At 30.5% G+C, this 12922-nt stretch overlaps 1 protein-coding gene across 3 annotated transcripts in view; it reads left to right on the forward strand.

The window, feature by feature from the left end:
• Positions 1-11719, forward strand: part of LOC108763120 (dopamine N-acetyltransferase) — a 15116-nt gene extending 3397 nt beyond the window's left edge. Inside the window, exons 1-4 of one of the 3 annotated variants that reach the window (XM_018510485.1) lie at positions 5372-5637; positions 7844-8111; positions 10670-10889; positions 10993-11719. In XM_018510485.1, coding sequence (XP_018365987.1) covers positions 5533-5637; positions 7844-8111; positions 10670-10889; positions 10993-11191 — 792 coding nt within the window. In that variant the 5' untranslated portion in view covers positions 5372-5532 and the 3' untranslated portion in view covers positions 11192-11719. Of the gene's footprint in view, positions 1-5371; positions 5638-6425; positions 6558-7843; positions 8112-10669; positions 10890-10992 lie in introns of those variants that run through there. The other 2 variants (XM_018510487.1, XM_018510486.1) reach the window with 2 other exon arrangements.
• The last annotated feature ends 1203 nt before the right edge of the window (positions 11720-12922 follow it).

Consider the following 12922-nt stretch of genomic DNA (forward strand, 5'->3'; position numbering starts at 1 on the left):
CGATAAATTACCATATTACATGCTAAAATTATTATAAGCGACTAAATCAGATTAAAAATATCATACTGCATGGTAAAAATTGTATAAGCTATTTTATACATTTATAACTACTTGGCATCTATTCTGTTGAAAATAATAAAGAATCATAAACTGCGTAACATATTTTAAAATTATTGAAATTTTACTATACTCTTTAGTAAAATTAATAAAATATATATCTTATTATGATACAATAAATCAAAGCGACTCACATACTATTCTTTAAAATACTATGTTGTCCCACTATTATCATGATTTTCAGGCTAAATTCTAAGAGAAAATTCTCTCCGTGTAATAGTCACTAAAAAATTTAATTTTAACATTGCTCATAAACCTTTAAATAGTCTTTAAACGTTCATTTATAAAAACAAGTAGACACAATTAAAAAAGAAGACTGGTCGAATGTAATATATAAAATAAGTTGTCGTGATTGCGATTGCACATATGTTGGACAAACCAAACGAAAACTCAATATCAGACTAAAGGAACATAAAAATAACTACAAAAAACCAACAAATAATTTGTCTGTCATATTCCAGCATATATTAGATTTCGATCACGAAATTGATTGGAATAATACGAACATAATCGATTCCGAACTATCATATTACAAACGATTGGTCTCAGAAATGATCCACATAAAGAAACAGAAAAATAGTCTGAATAAACAAAATGACACGGAACGTTTTCCAGAAACGTATTCTTCTATCATTGGTAATACCCCCTCTTCGCAGTAATTAGTTTTCATCCCTTCCTACAAAATTTCCCTTTCTCTTTCTGAAAATACAAAATATAAATGTCACCTCTGTTTATGTAAGTGGTCATAACGATTTAGTCGACAGAAGTTATTTTAAAATATTAAAGTTCCAATATTAAAATTTTTAATCATTTCAGATAACGCTGTGTTGAAAAAGAATTGTGGACTTTTTAGAGGAACATATATCAACGAATACGTGGTGAGCATATTAAGAATCACATTTGACGAAACGTGATTGCATTAAAAATTAATTGACATAATTTTGATTATTAATGGTTTTTTTTGTGGTTTTTTTCTTTTTTAGTTCTTTCAAAAATCTACAATAGCATCAGACAATCGCACGTAACCGACGGATATAAATTTTATATGTAACATCATGATATAAATCAGGGCTCGGCACGAAATGCACATTTCGGCCGATTTTCGAGTCGGCTCCGCCTCTCGCTATCCCCCTCATCGCATCGCCCCGCGCGCAATCCAAATGCCGCTCGACGCTTAGGTACTAAGGCGCTCGTAAACATAAGGGGCATTCGTTCGGGGCGCTCGACACGCTGTAATCTTTATTCTATCTTTTTTTTCGCTCATTACATACGAAACTAATAGCAAATTCAGTTGAACGTACTAGTGCACATTAGTGTACATTAAAGCCATTATACGCAGATTTAATCCGTGTAAAAGTAAAATGCAAATATTTCAAATTATAAAATACAGATTTTACATAACGGCACAATAACATCTATTTCGTGGTTTAATTCCGTTTTAAATCTGCGTATATATTAATTTCTCATATATATATATGAGAAATTAAATTCCTTCAATAGGACAGATAGGAGCACATTCCATATGTTGATACGATTCAATTTTCCCCTACTATATAAACATATGCGCATTTTTATTATAAGTAAAAGGAATTGTACTATTGAAAGTACGTCAGAAAGCGATCACGTTTTGGTCGGAGAATTATATATGCATAATGAACGATATATACATTTAATAGTAAATGATAGCAATTCGCTTTGATTGACCATTCACTCGAGGTCTATCGGTCACTTAAACTGTTTTATCTTATCTCAACAGATTACGATTGTAAAATCCAAAAATACCTACAGTTATTTTTATCAAAGCTCAATTCGGTTTATTGACTTGCAAAAAATTAAACATGTTATTTCTATGAATGATTTTTAATATTATATATATATATATATATATAACGATTGCAATATTAGTAAATATTCCTTAGCAAATATTATCATACAAAATTTTTTACGTTATTCATCTCCTTTTTTTTATTTTATTAATCTATATCACGAGTATAATATTTTAATAGATAATATTTAATAGATAATAGAATAAAATATATTAGGATATTTGTATGGATAGATATATAGACAACATTAATACACAGTGATTGAGTTTCGATGTCAAGTAATTGTAAGTACGATGTTAAAAAATAAATGACATATTCGTATCGGTAATAAAAATGCAATGATTTATTATCCTATTCGCATAAAACTGTTCGAGACAACAAAAATTTGAATCGGTTCACTAACAACAGACATTCAAGGCGATTGAATCATACAATTCACCCTATGTTTCAAGGACAGCTTTTTTATCTTTTTGATATAAATCCTCTAAAGCATCCTGTTGAGCAACTTTTCACAAAACCTTACTGTCGCCTAGCTGTTTTGTCCTCTTTTCCAATCGAACGCGGAAACTAGCTATAATATATTCATTCAGGATTCGCTACCTCTTCCAATTTGAAAGGCTGCGAGAAATGCTTGAGAAATTATACTTTGTTGAGGCCGTTAGGTTTCATTGTCGATCGTTTATCGATTGTCTATAGTCTAGCTTATCGAGTGCCACGATCAAAGGACACACAGTAGGGGAACATATACGGCCATGAAGATGCTTCGTAATTCCTGCTGTACCTCCATGCTATTTAAATTTTAAATCATTGAGTCGCTGAATAGTATTAGCTTGTTAATAGATTATTTGTAACGAAAACGAACAGTGTATTTAGTCGATCAAAAATCATAGAAGTTAATAAACGGTTTTTTAATCGATTCTTTCATTATGGAAAAATGTATTTCGTGGACCAGAAAATAATCACGTTACTCGCCTCGCTTTGTGATAAGTAATGCGAACAAGTTGTAGACATTACTGTATATTTTTACATTACTCTGATTTTACATATACTGTTTGGGTTTAAAATGAGAATAGGTAAGAAGGGAAAGTCATACATGTATTTAGAATAACCTTGAACTACGTGATTCTAACTGTGGCAGTCTTCAAGATACCATGTTCGATTCCAGAACAATTACGATTATCGCGGTGATCTTCGAGCAGATAGATTGGAATGTCGTTGTCTTTGGCATGTTCCGTTCTCCATAGTAGCACAATTGCTCGTGTAAGGGCGTAAACGATCGACATCAGCAGCAACACTGTAAACATTTACATACAGATAAGGGATATACAGTCAGTGGCACAAGAACGTCATCAGCAATTCTCTAAACCGAGTATATTAAAAATTAAAGTTATATTTTAAAAGTACATTACATTCATTAATTATAAAATGCATTTACTTACAATTATTATGGCATTCAATCACCATTATTATAGTTTATCGGGTATTATTCTGCTTTTTACCAGACGTGCTTCTTCGGAATTTTGGCAAACTAAAAATGATACAATCACAAAAGAAGTGTTTAATTTTAAGATATTAAAATGTTTATTCTTGTTTTTATTTTTTAAAGATGTTTCAGTTTTAAAGGTTTTCAATAAACAAAACACTGTTTGGATTTAAAACGTTTAATGAATCGAGCATTGATTAACGTTTAAAATTGAAATATTAAACGGTTTTTTCATTATTAAACGTTTGTTTTACAAAGATGTTTTAAACGTAAACATTTTAAACTGCATTTTTTACAGTGTATTAATCAATGGATTGGCCTTCTCAATCTCCAAATGCAATTCTAATTAAAAATCTGGCCATCAATCATAAAGACGAAACTTTGAGAAAAATGATTATATTTATGAGAAATTTCAATCTTGATATACAGTACAAATTATAATAAGCAAATTGTGGTAGTAATAATCGCATTCAATTATTATAATTTAAAGTTTTAAATTATGTAATGAAGCGATACTAATTTTCTATTATATTAAGAATCTACTATTTATCAGCAAAAATTAATGAATCAAGCATCGATTAAGTCCCATAAAAATATCAATTAATTCAATCGTTTTTCGATGTCAGTTAATGTCTTACATGAATTAACAAGTATTCGAGTGTTAAACTACAAGGACGCATATTATCTCTTGCAATTTGCACTAATGACGATACTCACGACAATTGACGACGATGTTAAATAGAAATTATTTTTTATTTTTGTATGCAACAGGCGCAGTTATACGTTACACACTTTGCAAATTTTTAATAGCAAATCGTCAGAATTTTGTATCTGTATATCACGAATTAGATTCATGATAACATGAAATTGTTGTTAATTCCAAGCTATAAAGCCATAAAGCCATAAAGTCCTGATAAAACTTTATGAGCATTCTTAAGTGAAAATAGATCACTTGGATTAAATATACATGAATAAAAACGCCATATTCGGTCAAGGCGATTTTTCCTAATAATATTTCTTATGAATTTATACAATTTCGTGACGAGTGTCACACGCGAAGTCTTGGACACTCTATGTATCTATGAAACATATGCTGTTTTTTTATTTTATTTATACTATTTTTTAATTTTGTACTGTTAAAAAATAGAAAATAATAAATTGAAAATAGAAAATAGAAGTATTTTGTTTAACCGTGAAATATCGAAATAAGTATTATCTTATTTCAATTAAATGTTAATATATATAGTAAATATTATTTGCCTTCCTTATATTTACTACAAGATATTTATTTCAAATAATACTTTTATAAACGCATCCTTTAAATAAATATTTTTAATGAATTTATTTCAATTTTTTCCCTACACTAAAAATGTATTTACTATTTTCTATTTCAGCTAACTATTTTTTTCAGCACAGGTTTCCTCTGGTAATGTAACTCTTTTTACTGGAAAACTTAGTAAAAAATAAAATCCAATTTATCGTAATAAATCGCTGCAAAATTATACAATTATATGGTATAATTATGTGATCACCGCGGATCGATCCAAGGCTGATTGTATAGATATCTTACGATATTAAAAACGGGAGCATCACAGATCTTAAGTATCCTAAACTATCGGGTCAATTCTAAGCAGAACCGTAAGACTTGTAACACGTGTTCTCATAAAACTTGTAAGAACTTATTCTAATTTTATGCGTATGTATTGTAAGAAATACGATTTTTTATAAATATTTACGATTTATTGTAAATTTTATAGCTAGTAAGAAGCTGTCTGTAAAAATATTTATATTTATTTTTTTTTAATATTGTATAAAGATATAAGAGCACTTAAAAATTCTTACAAGAATATGTTACGAGCCTTACGATTCTGCTTAGAATTTAAGCATATATCTATTTGTCCCTGAACCTTGCAAGAAAAACGCCTGTTGCTCTTATGGAGTGTATATAAGACTGTCGGCGTTCTATTACAATGCGCAGTGTCAGATTACCACCTCGTCGACCACAATCGAGCATCACGTTGTTAGCGCTTGGAGAACTTGCTTCCACAGTTACAATTTGTACAGTTACCTGAAGTGCAGTAAAGCTCGCGGATCTTATCATTCATTATGGAGAACGTACGTGCATCAAATCGGGTTAACGAGATTCGCATCGATAGCGACAAGACCACCATCAATTTTGTGAAAGATGCACCAAAGATTACGAGATACTCGGTAAGAAATTAAATGAATAAGATGAGATAAGAATTGAAATAATAATCCGTGCATATTCTGACATTTTAAATACTAAATTAGTATTTGATATTTTTGACATAATACGTCGAACATTTTACTTCGGAAGAGATATAATTATTAAAGCTCTGCTTTTTTATGACTGTAAAGACTGAAACATCTCTTGAGCCCAATTGAATAGATAAACAATCTCATGCAGAATGAAAATATTTCAGAAATTTTTCATAAAATCTTTCTAAGATATAAATACGTTCATAAAATCAAAGTTTTTGAAATATTTTTTTACAATATTTGTGCAATATTTCTGAAATATTTTTATGAAATATTTAAGATTCTTATTTTAATGTTTGCAATTTTTAAAAATATTTACAAAATATTTCTGAAATATATTTTATTGAAGTATTTCAAAAAATGATTCACATAAATATTTTATACCGTGGATATTACTTTATTTATAAAAATGTATCAGTCTTTATAGTCTTTATTTATAAGTTTTTTTTATTATTTTCGTCATATATATTATGCATTCGCGTTTTTTCTTTAAAATATCGCTGTATTATTTTACGAAAAAATATGGAGATTGTCCTCGCATGTATTTTCGAAATATTCGTATCGAGAGATACGGTTATGTCTTAGGTCAAGAGATTATTAAGTGACTCCCGAAAGAGAGTCGTGCATGTATCTTTGAAAAATTATATCGTTTTCAATTTTTGATGGAGTGTGATACTCTTCCTAAATAAATTATACTTCTCTAAGGGATAGAATGAGTTTCATTCTTTGCATTGGTGATGATGTACGCGTAAATGCAGTGCCTTAGTGCGAGATGATCTAATCATTTTCTCACGGTAATTGTAGGATGTCAGAAATTATTATGCAGATTATTAATTACGCTGAAAGAAACCGTAAGAACTTTTAATGTAAGTAATGACACGCTCCCTTTGACATGACGTAACTAGAATGATGACAACGCGTCTTACACAATTATATCCTTTTGTAAATGTAATGACGCGTAATATTCAGAGAGTGGCTCCTTTAATTGCGACACATGTTATCAGCGCATTAAGCACAATTAAGTGATTATTTTAAATTATAATTTAGCAAATGATTAAATGACTTATTAGAAGAAGGACATTTTAAATTATATGACGATGAACAATAACGGTGTAACATTCAAGGCAAAGGAGTTTTGCATTCAGCAAGGTTTCCTTGCATTCTAAATAACACGTCATGATATCACGTAGCAGCAGAGTAAAACGTCTCAGAAGACATTTGTGTAATGTCAGAAAAAATTGAATCAAAATTTTAGAAAAATTGAATCAAATTAAAAAAATTTTTCTAAATATTTTCAGAGAATTTTTAATTTTACGTTATTTTATATGCATATCTATGTACGTTTGCAAACCGTGTCAGACCCAGCAAATAAGCTGACGTTATTTGTCGTCATTTTGATGACAAAATGACGTGTCTAACGTTATTTCGACGTCAAAATGACGACAAATAACGTCAATTTTACTGGAAGCGCACATCGCATCTGCACGCGTAGGCAGTCTTATCAACTCTTACAAATCACTGCTTGGAAATAGATCAATGACAAATTAACGTTGGACGACGTTGACCGCGGAATGGTCGCTCGTGATAGAACGCGTTGTATAAATGAGACTGTCTCACGCATATCCACGTACAGTGTAATAAGCTGGCGCATCATTAATCATTTCTATGTATAAAAGTCTCCTCTGAATTCTCGACTCGAGGATCGTATTGCAGCGTTCCGCGCAAATTACGCTGAATTTACATTTCCTATTGTATAGGAATTGAACGACGCGTGTCTCATGTCCCGATTAACTATGTACACCCCAAGGTACGATCAGGTCTAAATAAGTAAGATATACATCAGTCGTTAAATAACAACATTCAAGGTCAATAATTTGTCAGATAATCTCATCAAATGTCTTCCTTCTCGATTGTTTTATTGTAAAATATTAATTAATACGTATTAACGCTTTTAATTTTTTTAAATAATTTCTAAAAAAATTTAATTAAATTAATAAATTAATAAATTTAAAAAAAAGAATATCAATTTCTAAATATACAATTGTAGTATAATGTTATAATCTTTTCTTATAATGTCAAATAATTTTTGTAAAGTCTCACAATTAATATTCTCATTTTCATAATGTTTTTATTTCAGTTGGCCGATTTGGCTGACGGATCCAGCAACAGTATGGATTATCATATCGAGATAATTAATAAGGATAATAAACTGAGAGTGCTGAAATTCTTAAGGAGGTTCTTCTTCAGAGACGAGCCGCTGAATCAGAGCATTCAATTAATTCCGGAGGGTGAAGACAGTACTTGTGCGGAACTGGAGGAATACTGTTGCAATGCATCATTTGAAAATAACATGAGTCTAATGGCAGTTTCCGCGAATGGTACAATTGTTGGAGTTCTGCTCAATGGTAAAGCTGTAGTGGTAATCTTTTGTTAGTTTTATGAATACTCGATTAGACACTTCTTTATGAAGACGATGTTTTTTTTCTTTTCAAATTGACATAGTGTTTGCAATTTCGTTTCTCCTGCGTTTTATGTCATTTTAATCAATTGCATCTTCTAAGTAATAGTCATCAAGTACATATTCTCAGAAAAGAATTTTAAGTGACGTAAAAAAAAATTTCTCATTGACAAAAATAGTGAATATTTATTTCCATTTTGATAATAACATCACACAATGTGATTAAAATGATTTTACTATTATTTGTTATCCATCTACTGTTGTCTATAATATTTTATTAAATATTATTCTTATTAATTTAATCTCTCATATTTGTAACCAAATAAAAATGCTATATTTATTAATATACATATATTAATGTTTCTTCATATAAATTTATTTATATTTGTTAATATATGAAAGATAAAAGAAAAAAATGTGCATCTTTATCTTCTTGAAATATGGATGTGTCGTCTCACTTGAGCAGATGCAAAAATTGTCAGTTAATTTGAAACGTATCTTAACTGTATTCAAATAAATGCACATCGAGAGAAGAGACTAAAGAAATACAACGGTACCGTGAGGTTACGTAAAATGCTACGGATCTCGAATAATACCGTGAGTTATTATCCGACACCGGTTGTGACTCAAAATAGATAATTATATCATGTAATTTGCTGATAAATATGTATCTACATCAAAATGCACAAACAACTATTATACGACATTTGAAAATCGCATTCGTAAATTATACCTACGTGTGCAAATCGTTAACGGTACTGCGAAGATGTTAATCATACATTTAAAATGCGATTTAAAATCAACAATATGAATAAATAATATGTAAATAACAGCTTAAGTTAAATAACAGCAGAAGCAAAAGTAGTAAAGTCGAAAACCACACACACAAAAGGAGATACCTTTTAAAATTTATATTTTTTTAAATTTAATATTTTTAAATAAAAAAAGGAAAGAGAAAAAAAATGGAAAATATATCTATAAAAATATTTAAAAATATTACATTTACAAATGAAAAATATTGCTGATACAGCAATAATAGATTTATAATTTAACAGAAAACATATAGAAACATTAACTGAATTTATCCAGATATCATTCGCTTTATCTTTTATTATGCAGAATTATTAATTTGCAAAGTTCGTAAAAAAGATTATATAACACAAGAGTCGAAGAAATATAATTCCTTCATTAAAAACTAGAAATACAGCTATAACATGTTTTATATTTAGACAATAAGTTTCAGTGAGACAGTAAGATTTCATATTCAGATACTTTTGTAAATTTTATTAGATAACACGACTGCTATTACACATAAATGTTTAAGTAATTTATAATTAATAAGTAATATAGAATCGGTTTTTCCATAACAGAAATATTATTTTTAAAGATATCTAAATTATTGTTAAATAACGAAACAAAAATTAAATTATTTAAATATAATAATTATTAAACTTATGTTTAAAATAGTGAAGAATTTTTAAACATTCGTTACATATTATACATTTATACATTATTTTCACATTATATTTGAATTAATTCCTGGTTTATCATCTGCGTTATAGCTGTCGTTAAGATAACATGCAAAATGCATGATAAGACATATACTTATACAGATTATATGTCACACTATATTATATACACAAGAATATATTTAAAATAATTTCTCGACTTCACCCTCAATAAATATTGAAATGTAAGAAAAATCGAGAAAAAAACTGTTGTTCGAAATATTAAAAATAAATTATTGCAAATGATCAATAATAAAGAAACTAAGTGCGTGTGCGTATGTGTCTTATTTTATCGGCTTAATTTAATAACTACGTATTAATCAATACAAAATATTTCAGCGCGACCTTTAGAAGAAACTTTAAAGGATAAATATTTAAAGAGATCAACAAAAAAATATTATTAAGGAACCTGTAGTCTCTCACTCCTTTGATGCATTTTTAAGGAGCTATGTCCTCGTTTGGATCGACTGTAAGGTATCTTTTTACAAAAACAAAATCAAAGAACGTGAACTATTGTCAGACATCACGCAACCGAATAGATAGCTCCTTAATTGTGTCAGGGGATACAATTTCCTTAACAAAAGTTAATTTTTTTTATGAGAATCATCCCTTGAAGTTTATCCCAGAAATTTTGTATGCGTGTACCAACAATGTTAATTTTTTTAAGGATATGTGCATGTTATAAAGGTTAATTATTAAATACATTTTAATATAATATAATATATTATAGGACCGTACATGTGATAACACAAACTATAGAATCGAAGCCTTACACGGTCTAGCTGGATCTTAATGCTTGTATGATTCTTATGTGAATTTATATACTACGTATGTAGTCCCACAGAAACGCGCGCCGAAAAATTTCCGGTCTTGAAACGCTAACTCTACTAAACTACCGCAGTAATATCACGAGTTAAATTGACTAGCAATTTAACAAATTTTAATATCTATGAATTATTCATGTAGTTGTAGATTGATATGGATTTTCCTTTTACAGGCAAAATGGATAATCTTCTATCAAATGAAGAACCAGAATATATACGTTCGTGTAAAAACGCGAAATTTAAGAAGATATTGAGATTACTGCATCACCTGGATAAAAGTGTGAACATGGGTGGACGGTTTCGAGATTCTAAAATTCTGGAGGTCAGAATAATTTCGGTGGACACAAATTGGAGAGGAAGAGGTGTCGGGACGACTTTGATGGGAAAAACAGCGTAAATATTATTTTGTTTTTGCGATATGTTCAAAGATCGATCAACGTGAGAGGTGCGTTCAAGAGAGCAAACGATATATTCTTGATCTATTTATACATTGCAGGGAAATGGCAAAGGAACAAGGATATCATTATCTCAGGGCAGACTGTACGTCCATTTTTTCCGCTAAGATGTGCGAACGACTTGGTTACGATCAGATATATAAAATTAATTATAAGGACTACGTGGATGAGGACGGAAAACCAATCTTTTCACCTGTATTACCACACGTAGCGGCTGTCTCATATGTAAAGAAATTATAAAAATAAAGTTGGAAGATATAGAATTGAAGAGAGAAGTATACATCTGGAATGAACAAAAATTTGTGTAAAGAATAATAAGAAAATAGCAATATATTATTATCTTATGTCGTTTATATTAAAAATGTATAGCAGTGTTTTTATTGTAAAAAAAATAATTATTGGGATATCTCGAATAAGTTCTTGCTGTTTTCCAACTGCGTGCGTGTAGTTGAAGATGGGAACACATCGATAAGGAACTATGATAAGCAAGCTTGAAATTCAGTGTATGTCATCTTGTCGAAGTGTAAATAACTTTTCGTTTCATAGTGTTAAACATGTCGAGTTTCGTGCCAACAAAAGAGTATTTGCGGGGAATTTTACTACACTACTTTATTAAAAAAAAATCTGCAGCCGAAGCACACAGAATTCTTGTTTAGACTTACGGTGACCATGCTCTGTCGGAAACAACATGCAGAGATTGGTTTAGACGCTTCAAAAATAATGATTTTGATGTTGAAGATAAAGAACGCTCTGGCGCACCGAAAAAGTTTGAAGACGAAGAATTGGAGGCATTACTGCATGAAGACTCATGTCAGACGCTAGCTGAACTTGCAGAATCATTAGGAGTTGATCACACAACAGTTTCGAAACGTTTGAAATTATTAGGAATGATTCAAAAGCAAGGACATTGGGTGCCGTACGAGTTGAAGCCGAGAGACGTCGAACGACGTCTTTTCACGTGTGAACAGTTGCTTTAACAGCAGAAAAGGAAAGGGTTTTTGCATCGTATCGTGACTGGCGATGAAAAGTGGATACACTACGATAATCCTAAGCGTAGAAGATTGTGGGGTAAACTCGGCCATGCATCAACATCATCGGCAAAGCCATGATTCGAATATCCATGATTCGAAGCTTCTGCTCTGCATTTGGTGGGATCAGCTGGGTGTAGTTTATTATGAGCTGCTCAAACCGAACGAAACCATTACGGGAGCTCACTATCGACTACAATTGATGTGTTTGAGCCAAGCATTGAAGGAAAAACGGCCGCTATACGAGCAGATACACGACAAAGTGATTTTGCAACATGACAACGCACGGCCACATGTTGCACAACCGGTGAAAACCTACTTGGAAACGTTTAAATGGGAAGTCCTATCCCACCCGCCATATTCACCAGACATTGCCCCTTCCGATCAATGGCACATGGGCTGGCTGAGCAGCACTTTCATTCTTATGATAATGCCAAAAAATGGTCGACTCTTGGATAGCCTCAAAAGACGTTTGTTTTTCCGACGTGGAATTCAAATGCTGCCAGAAAGATGGGAAAAAGTAGTGGCTAGCGATGGGCAATACTTTCAGTGACACGTTTTTTACGACTTTTTAAAAATAAAGCATTACTTTTCACGAAAAATCAGCGAGAACTTATTCAAGGTTCCAATAACAAAATATATTTTATAATTTACTTATAAAAAATATGCACATTGTTATATCTAAATGTAATCATTGTAAATACAATAATTACTTCAAGAATAATGTTTGAGATAGCATAGATGTCTGTATTATATTTATACATGCGCAAAAAATGTATTATTGGCAAATATATATCGCTGAGATATGTGTACATATACAATTTAAAATTATAAGTGTAGAAAGAATGGGTGCTTTCCAGCAAGGGACACAGTCAGACACAGTGTAACACAGTGAATCATATATCCTTGTTGTTTGCTTACGTTAAACAAGGATGAAACGATT

The sequence above is a fragment of the Trachymyrmex cornetzi genome, unplaced genomic scaffold (genome assembly GCF_001594075.2).
Source record: "Trachymyrmex cornetzi isolate Tcor2-1 unplaced genomic scaffold, Tcor1.1 scaffold335, whole genome shotgun sequence".
NCBI lineage: Eukaryota > Metazoa > Arthropoda > Insecta > Hymenoptera > Formicidae > Trachymyrmex > Trachymyrmex cornetzi.